Raw genomic sequence first — 10,017 nt, 5'->3', positions numbered from 1 at the left:
TGGTCCCTATACCATGAAATACGCTAAACCTTCAGTATAGACGCATTGGCGAGAAAACAATATTATACACTAAGGTCCATTGCGCTTTGGGCTTCTAGAAAGCCGAGACCTGCCTTGCAGCATGATGAGTACAGTTTAGAAAAATCGCTCCGGAATTTGGTATTGCTTAAGGAAAAAAAACTTTACTACCCAAAATTTTACGGCAACCAAGCTGAACACTGCATCTTCGACGTGTACCACGAGCGGTAGCCACTGAAAGTACATAACGCCTTCGGTGGGTACCTCCCGTTACACCCCCGATTCTTGATCGATAAAGCCTTGCTGTCGTTAACTATACATTGTGACCTGCTCCTTTTCCTACGTCAATAAAAATTGTTCTCTGTCCAATCGCAAATTAAACCAAAACGCCCAAGCGTTTCCGAGCATTCTAGTTTGTCTTTCCGGCCGTCAGATTTCCATCTGAGTCAGAAGAAAGTTTCTTGTTAGAGAAGGTATACCCTAGTATGCGCGCGCACGTATGTGCAGGACTAGTAATGGTTAGCCGCTCAGAACACTCTAGCCTACTGACACGATTTACCTTACTTCACCTCGGTAAAATCCCGTGGAATTAATAGCTAGTAATCCGTAAGAGTAACCGTGTCACAACTCTACACCCGGGAAGATTTACCGCTGGGTCATTCTAGCGATATGTGCATAGCGTCTGACGGGGTTGTTTCGCTGCCGCGTGATCTGTTTGAGAGATTGAACACACGCACACACACGCCGCCACACACACACACACACACACACACACACCACACACACACCACACACACGCGCGCGCACACGCCACACGCACACACACACACACACACACACACACACACACACCACACACACGCACGCATGTGACGCACGCACGCACGCACGCACACACACACACGCACACGCACACGCGCGCGTTACATTTCGCATACGCACACGACGCATCATCGGCGCCGCGCACTCACACCAACACAACATTACACACACCACGACCCGCACACAGCGCGCGACACGCATACGCACACACGCACTATGCGGCGCCGCACTCACGACACACATATCACACACACGCGCGCACGCAAGAAGGACTACATCGCACCGCTTACAGACCTCCGCGCGACAAGGCGAACTCTCTCTCTCTACTACCGAGTATGTTACCTCCACGTAGCAGGAACTCTCTCTCGTCACTACGGTATAATTTACCTCGCGCGAGCAGGAACTCTCTCTACTACGGTACTGTAGCCTCCGCGCGAGCCAGGAACTCTCTCTAACTACCGGGATGTACATCCGCGCGCAGCAGCGAACTGCTCTCTACTACCGGTATGTACCTCCCGTCGCGAGCAGGAACTCTCTTACTACCGGCTATGTACCTCGCGCGGAAGCAGGAAACTCTCTTTCTACTAGCGCGTATGTACCTCGCGCGCCAGCAGGAACTCTCTACGGACCGGGATGTACCTCACGCGAGGCAGCGAACGCTCTCTCTACCGGCTAGTTACCTCCGCGCCGAAGCAGGAACTCTCTCTACTACGGCTATGTAACCCTCCGCGCGAGCAGAACTCTCTCTCACTACCGGTATGTACCTCCGCGCGAGACCGGAACTCTCCTACTACCGGGGCGTATGTACCTTCGCGCGAGCCGAGAAACTCTCTCTACTTACGGTATGTACCTCCACGCGAGCGAGGAACCTCTCTACTACGGATTACCTCCCGCGCGACGCAGGAACTCTCTCTACTCTTACCGGTATGTACCTCGCGGCGAGCCAGCGAACTCTCGTCTACTACCGGCTAACTCTGTTACCTCTGCGTGAGCAGGAAACTCTCTCCTACTACGGTAGCTTACCTCCGCGCTACAGCAAACTGCTCTCTAACTACCGTAATGTAAACCTCCGCCAGCGAGCTAGAACTCGTCTCTGACTACCGTATGTACCTTCCCGCGCAGAGCAGAACTCTCTCTCTACTACCGCGTATGTACCTCGCGCGAGCAGGAACCTTTCTACTAGCCGGTATTGACCTCCCGCGCGAGCAGAAACTCTCTCTCTACTACCGGATGTTACCTCCGCCGCGAGCAGGAACTCTCTCTACTACCGCGTATTTACCTGCCCCGCGAGCAGGAAACTCTCTCTATTACCGGTATGCTACCTCCGCCGCGAGCAGGAACTCTCTTCGCACTACCGGTATGTACCTCCGCGCGAGCAAGGAACTCTCGCTACTACCGGTATGTACCTCTGCGTGAGCCGGGAACTCATCTCTACTACCGGTATGCCTACCTCGCGCGAGCAGGAACGTCTCTCTACTACCGGTAGTACTCCGCTGCGAGCAGAACTCTCTTCCTACTACCGACTATGGTACCTCCGCGGCGAAGAGGAACTTCTCTCTACTAACCGCTAATGTACCTCGCGCGCAGCAGGGCAACTCTCTCTACTACTGGTATTTACCTCCGCGGCGAGCAGGGAACTCTCTCTACTACCGCCTATGTACCTCCCGCCGCCGAGCAGCCGAACTCTCTCTACTTACCGGTATGTACCGCCGCCGCGAGCAGAACTCTACTCTGACTACCGGGTATGTTACCGCTCCGCGCGAGCAGCATAAACTCTCTCTAACTACCGGTATGTCACCTCCACGCGAGCCAGGAACTCTCTCTACCTACCGGTAGTTGTACTCTCGCAGCGCAGCAAGAACTCTTTTCTACTACCGGTATGTACCTCCTCCCAGACCCCAAGAGAATCACCCCGCCCACTTTCACAGTGATCTCGATTACTGGTTCCTGCGGAAGCAGGGCGGCGAGCAGGACCACTCCTCTCTACTACCGCGCTACTGCCTACCTCTCCGGCACACGAGCCGAGCAGGAACTCCATTCTGACTAACGCTATTACCTCCGCGCGACAGGAACTCTGCTTCTACTTGCACCCGCTAACTGGTTGCTACCTCTCCGCGCGCAGCAGAGGAACTCTCTCTACTACGGTAATGTACCTCACGCGTACAGTCCAAGTCGAAGCCTCTCTCTAACATACCGGAGGATGCTACCTCGCCGCGAGCAGGAAACTCTCTCTACTACCGGCTTATGTACCTCGCGCGAGCAGGAAAACTCGCTCTACTACCGGTAATGTACCTCGCGCCGGGAGCGCAGGAACTCTCTCTACTTTTTCCTTACGGTATGTACCTCACCGGCGAGCAGGAACTCTCTCTACTACCGGTATGTACCTCGCCGGAGCCACGAACTCTCTCTACTACCCGTCATGTACCTGCTCGCGCGAGCAGGAACTCTCTCTACTACCGCGTAGTGTGACCTCCCGCGCGAGCAGGACACTCCTTTCTACTACTACCGGGCTATGTACCTCCGCAGAACGCAGCAGCGGAACCTCTCTCTTCACTTACCGGGCATGTACCTCCACGCGAGCAGGAAACTCTCTCACTACCGCCGTATGTACCTACCGCGCGAGCAGAACTCTCATCTGACTGACCGGTATGTACCTCGCGCGAAGCCAGGAACTCCTCGTCTTACTAACCGCGTACTTTACCTCCGCTGCGCAGCAGGAACTCTCTCTACTACCGGTACTGTACCCCCGCAGCGCAGCAGGGAACGCTCTCTACCTACCGGCATGTACCTCCGCGGAGCAGGAAACTGCGCTCTCTACTACCGGTACTGACCGCCGACCGCAGCCAGGATATCTCTCTCTTATCTATCCGGCATGTAATCTCCGCGCGCAGCAGAACTCTCTCTACTACCGTATGTACCTCCGCGCGCAGCAGAACCTCTCGTCTACTACCGGTATGTTACCTCAACGCGAGAGGAAAACTCTCCTCTAACTACCGGTATGTACTCGCTGCGAGCAGAACTCTCTCTACTACCGGATGTACCTCGCGCGAGCAGCGAAACTCTCTCTAGACTACCGCCGTATGTACCTCAGCGCGAAGCAGGAACCTCTCTCTACTACACGGGTAATGTACCCTCCGCCGAGCCAGAGGAAACTCTCTTTACTACCGATATGCTACCTCCACGCGAGCAGGAACTGCTCTCTACTACCGGTATACCTCCGCCTGCGCAGCCGCGAACTCTCTACTACCGGCTATGTACTCTCCGCCAGCAGGCAACTCTCTCTGCTGATTCCGGGTTGTACCTCCGCCGCCGAGCCAGAAAAACCTCTCTCTGCTACCGGTATGTACCTCTCCGCGCGAGCAAAGGGAACTCTCTCTTACTACCCGGCTACACCGTTGTTTTTTATGTGAATTGTTTTTTGTAGTGCGATTGTTTCCACGAACTTTGTAGGTTCCGGCGTACCATCTGCCAAGCAAGCGGTCCACAAGATTATTGGATATCAAAAGGTGCTGCCCTCTTGTGTCAGCTGAATGAATAAAATGAAACTATGGACATACACAGGGTTGTAGAGACAATCTCGGGAATGAGTCAGTTTTCATTCATAGTAAACAGTAACAGTGCCAAAAATGTGAATTTTATCAGCCAATGTGTCTGCTGGATATATATACAGGCCTACGTAATGTTTCATAACAACAAGATACTTTTTATCGGAACATGTTGTGCAAGCCAACATCTTATACAGACTGGTACCATCCATTTGTTTTAACTATATAATATACCCCCTAGTGTACGTGTTACTATATGGAGTAATCTAGAAAAGGCTCAACCATATAACTGTAGGTGCTGTCACACTAGTTCATATCAATATTTGTCAGTAATATCGACCATAATTTTACTCATTGTCCCGTAACTTTTATATTTTTATACAATAACGATATAATATTTTCATACAATGGTTATCAGTTTTTAGATTATCTATGTCGTTTATTTCTTAATTCATACGATTTGCTATATAATATTAGACGTAATTTCATCGTTTGGTGTCACTGATGTAAAATTAAAGTAAGTAAAGCACGAATCAAGTCAGAATATTATTCAAAACTAATTTCACCAAAAGGTAAAGTTTGATTTGTGGCACCCACAACTGTTTTTGCAGTACGTATTTTGTAAACGTGGATTATGTATGATAACGAAACCAGGCAACCGAGCAACCGCTATTGAGTTACCCAGCGTTGTAATTGCTGAGTTTTGCTATTGAATTTAAGGTAATAGCAAATTCATTTGTTTATTGTAAGTTGAAACGTTTTCAGTTATCTTGCCTTTTTGATACCCGCTGACTTTTACGCTGTTAGAGTATACATAAATAAAACGTATATGACACACGCTCACACATACACACACGCGCGCACGCACGCACGCACATACACACATCACGCACCCACGCACGCACGCACGCACGCACGCACACACACATACACCACACACAGTGAAATTTGATGGCCTTAATAGTTTATTTCAAATCGATTCACACATGGACGCCAAAGTGTGACTCGGCGTGCCAATAACCTACCACTCCTTCATATGGATAAGAATCCTCTGTGTCTATCCCTCCTGCATCGGTTACATACTGAAACGCAGAATCCATGAGGCCTCCATTGCAACCAAGGTTCCCTGTACGAAAGAAAACAGCAGTTACGTGCAAATAGATGGCGTAACTGACCGCGTAAATTATTACGAATAAATTAAATATCTTAATTAGCAACATATGGTTTAGCAGCGCGGCAGCACTTTGTGGAAAGCTGTTAGTCAGGTGTCAGTGCGTCGTTAATGTAATGCTAGGTCGCCGCCGGCGGCGGCTGCTGCTCTGTCAACCATTCTACACGTCCCGATCGCCACCTGCTCATCACCGTAAAAAGATCAGTCACACTGAGATCTGCTATGATTCGCTGAGATCTCTGACCAAGCACATCCCACACAACGCGTCCTATAGTTCTGCGTTTAAACGTGCATGAAACGTGTGTGTGTGCGTGTGTGTACACAGCACTGTTTATACACGATGAGAAACGTAATTACTTGTTCAACGTCACCGTGCGTGCGTACGCTTATGCACGCACGCACGCACGCACGCGCGCACGCACGCACGCACGCACGCACGCACGCGCGCACGCACGCAAGCAAGCACGTACGCACGCACGTACGCACGCACGCAAGCACACATACCCTCCGCCTGGGAGCAATCAACGAGGTTCTGTTCACTTAGAGACACGAGCTTTCTTGTTGCTCTGAAATGCTGACCCTCCATGGCACCCGTAGCAGAAAATGCCCAGCATGAGCCACAACTTTTCTAAAGTTCAGAAATAAACCAAAAATTATATCTGAAACGCTGTTTATATATAGCTGGTAATACATTAGTCAGATTCAGACTCAATATCACGCTAGCTAGACCGTGTACGTACAGCTGCCTGCAAGAAAAATAATCTAATACTAAATGAATAATAAACAAGAGACTATTAAATCTAATACTGCGATGGAATGGAATTACAAGCTATAAGACGATAGCTTGAGTTTCTTCACACGAAAAAAACATATCGAAGTTGATATATTGACGTGATAAATGAGCACATACGGCGTGTTTAAAATAAGAAACTTTATTTAGGTTACGTATCATATTTAAGGTTAAAAACTTGAAGCGTTGAACATGAAATGCGAATTTAACTCAATCTATTGGATCGATTGTGTGATTTGTTGCTAAAGGCCTATTGAATTGCCAAATGCATGCATATTGAGAATGCATGGCGGCGAATAAGTGGAATTGACTTCCAACTATACCTGATCCTTGATGTCAGTAACATAGCCCTTGTCCCTCCAGTCTACGGTGGGTGGAAGATTAACCGAGGAAGGTTCCAGAAAACGTAGTCCTTTTCGCTTATTCTGACCAGCTTTGTAACCGTTCAGCTTGTAGACAAACTCTTCTGCTGTCTGCCCGTATTATTAGCAAAATATTAGCACACTAGCGCGAGAAAAATCGGCGTTTAAAACAAGCGTCAGCTTAGCAACGGACGCGTCATTGCCGTATAAATGTTTTCTACGAGTTATCGTCACGGTAGTAGATCGGTATTATAACAACCTAATCATATAGACTTGATAAAGGCGCGTTTGGTGTCGCTTTTCTTGAAATATACTCAGAGTATATCGTAATTAAAGTGCAACGACTATATATGTATATATATATATAGGGCATGAGGATTCGGCAGCAATACACCCGGAAAACCCCCAAGATCAGGTTACCTTAGACTGCACACGTAAACCTATGTAGCAGAAATCTATCGCAGAAAAAGTGTTTCCAAATGGGAAAGCCAATAGCCAAGCCTGAATCGATTTCCCATCAGTCAAATAAAGTGCGGTCAACTAACTGCTCAATATGTCAGTATGGCCTGTCGGTCTTACCAGGTCAGCGAGATGGTTCATGCCCAGCCTGTAGGAGTGCTTGCCGAGGCTGTGCGCTAGGTTATGACGCATCACTTTCTTCATGTTGGCTTCCCACACGATCCTGCGTACCGCCTCCTCTGACTCCCCTTCATACTCCTACATGTGTAACATTACGCTCAGGATGGCACATTTCTACGCTAGACCTGTCAGCAAATCTGTACCTTCCTCGTGCTGTATTTGTGCGTGTAATCTAGTGAACCATGTAGCGGCGTTGTTTAGGTTTAGGTTTGATTGGTTAAGCAAAACCTCGAGCACAGTATTGATAACATAATATATTTAAAGTTAAAGTCTCTACATTTAAATTTGTTAAATTTTTTGCAGCGAAAGATTTCACGAAATCATTGTTAACTGATTTGAAGATGTAATGTAGAAAACACGCCATATAAATGCCATTATTTTATATACCCTCAATATATTATCATCAATAAATGGTTATCAATAAATGAATTAAAACACGTACGTTTTTTAATAATTCCTCTATTATTATGCAGGAGAGGTACTATAAACAAGAGTAAATAATCATAAATTATTTACAATTTGTGATTTTTTACTACTGATATATACAATGTTGCGTGATTGCGTGCCTACCTTGTTGTAAGCAGCCTTCCACTCCTTCCACTCGGAATCGAATTCGCTGTTGATCGGCGAACCGACCATGAACACCACTACACAACACAGAACTACGGCGCGCAGCAGCATCTGGAAACAAGCGAGAAATACGGACATGACGTGTTTATTCTTCCCTTCCACTGAAGCGCTGAAGGTGATTTTGATGTTCTTCGTCGGCGTTCTTTTCTTACACACATTCACTTGTCCCGTTGTTAGGAAATTGTAATATTAAATCATGCACAATGTAAAAATTGCTCTGACAAAGTACTACTGCCAACTACTGCAAAGCAACTATTTGAGATGTTCTACTAAATATTTCCTATATGTACTACTAAAATACTGCACTAGCAGATGAAAAAACCGTGTGCAAATTAAGACAATTTACACGGAATATGAATTAAAATAGCAGCCGCAGCTATAGTACATCAGTAGCCAAAAGAGGACATAATTGTAAATCCTTCCTCAAGCAAAACGCGAGCAAGTCCTACTTACAATGACGTTATCAGAAGGAAACTCTTACCTTGGGTAACTCGTTTCACTGGACGACTTCGAATCTGCGACACGTTCTAGAAGCGATGGAAGGAATGGAGTGGGATCTTCACCCAGCCCTGCCCGCACTTTATACTTGTGTCTCAGACACCACGCGGTGTCACATGTGACTTGACGTGCTCTCCAAAGAAAGAATGATTAACAACTCTTCAGATAACGTTCTTATTGTGAGGACAAAGATCATTCTCGTCTGCAGGTACCTCGATGACACGCCATGGGGTGCATTTCTTTACACGAATCCAGGTGATGATCTCTTATTGCGTGTTAACGAACTGGTCGAATTGTGCTCCATTTTCGTTGTGAAATCAGAAATACGTTATTGTACATACTTAATTGTTGGAAAATTGCATTTAGAAACGTGTGCAATCTCTGTTAGGCGCTCATTCGTGATGGGTCTGAGTAGGCAACTTGGTGTTATTGGGGTCATATATTCACATGATATAGTATTTATTGCAGGTTTTAAACTTCCTATCACATTCAGCAAACACACAGAACACACGGACAATCATCCAGAGATATAGGCCTGATAGATACATTACATTTGATGAAAACTAGCTTAGAATATTGTCTGTATGGTCTATGCATATAACACACTTCCGTAAAATAATTTTATTCCAATATTAAATAATCTTTGTGAGTTTCCCCAACACTTTTACAGGGTTCATAATTATGGTCGATATTCACAGTAAATAATCCATAATAACTATACGTCAATCGCGTCGTTTGTGCATATACCATGGAATACGCTAACTTAGTAGAGCATTGGAGAAACAATATTATACACTAAGGTCCATGTCGTTTGCGGCTTTAGAAAGCTCCAAGACCTGCCTTCAGGCATGAGTACAGTTTAGAAAAATCCTCCGGAATTTGGTATTGTTAAGGAAAAACTTTATACCCAAAATTTTAGGCAAGCCACTGAACACTGCATTTCGGAGTGTACGCACGAGTTCATGAAATACATAACGCTTCGGTCTGTACCTCCGTACACCCCCGATTTTGATCAGATAAATGCTTGCTGTCGTTAATATACATTGTTATTGCTCCTTTCCTACGTCAATATTGTCTCTGCCGAACGTAATTAAACAAACGCCCAAGGTTTCCGAGCATTCCAGTTTTCTTCCGTTCGTCAGATTTCCATCTGAAGTCAGAAGGGAGTTTCTTGTTAGAGAAGGTATACCCTAGGCATGGGCGCACGTATGTGCAGAACTGTATGGTAGTTCTAGAACACTCTAGCCTACTGACACGATTTACCTAGCTTCCCTCGGTAAAATCCCGTGGAATTTAATAGTAATCCGTAAGAGTAACTTACAACTCTACACCCGGGAAGGATACGCTTGGGTCATTCTAGGATATGTGCATAGCGTCTGACGGGGTTTTTTCTCCGCGTGATCTGTTAGAGATGAACACACGCACACACACGCGCACACACACACACACACACACACACACACACACACACACGCGACACACGCACACGACACACACACACACACACACACACACACACACACACACGACACACACACACAC

The 10,017-nt window shown here is 46.9% G+C and overlaps 1 protein-coding gene across 1 annotated transcript in view; it reads right to left on the bottom strand.

Moving 5' to 3' along the window:
- The window catches only part of LOC106808564 (cathepsin L1-like), a 14,734-nt gene extending 6,152 nt beyond the window's left edge, over positions 1-8,582 (bottom strand). Inside the window, exons 1-6 of the mRNA XM_014811326.1 lie at positions 8,459-8,582; positions 7,918-8,028; positions 7,288-7,425; positions 6,670-6,819; positions 6,061-6,184; positions 5,411-5,511 (exon numbers count right to left, since the gene is read on the bottom strand). Of these exons, the coding sequence (XP_014666812.1) occupies positions 5,411-5,511; positions 6,061-6,184; positions 6,670-6,819; positions 7,288-7,425; positions 7,918-8,028 (624 nt within the window). The 5' untranslated portion in view covers positions 8,459-8,582. The remainder of the gene's footprint in view (positions 1-5,410; positions 5,512-6,060; positions 6,185-6,669; positions 6,820-7,287; positions 7,426-7,917; positions 8,029-8,458) is intronic.
- Between the last annotated feature and the right edge of the window lie 1,435 nt (positions 8,583-10,017).

Source organism: Priapulus caudatus, unplaced genomic scaffold (assembly GCF_000485595.1).
Source record: "Priapulus caudatus unplaced genomic scaffold, Priapulus_caudatus-5.0.1 Scaffold286, whole genome shotgun sequence".
Classification (NCBI taxonomy): Eukaryota; Metazoa; Priapulida; class Priapulimorpha; order Priapulimorphida; family Priapulidae; genus Priapulus; species Priapulus caudatus.
This window is presented reverse-complemented; position numbering and strand designations above follow the sequence as displayed.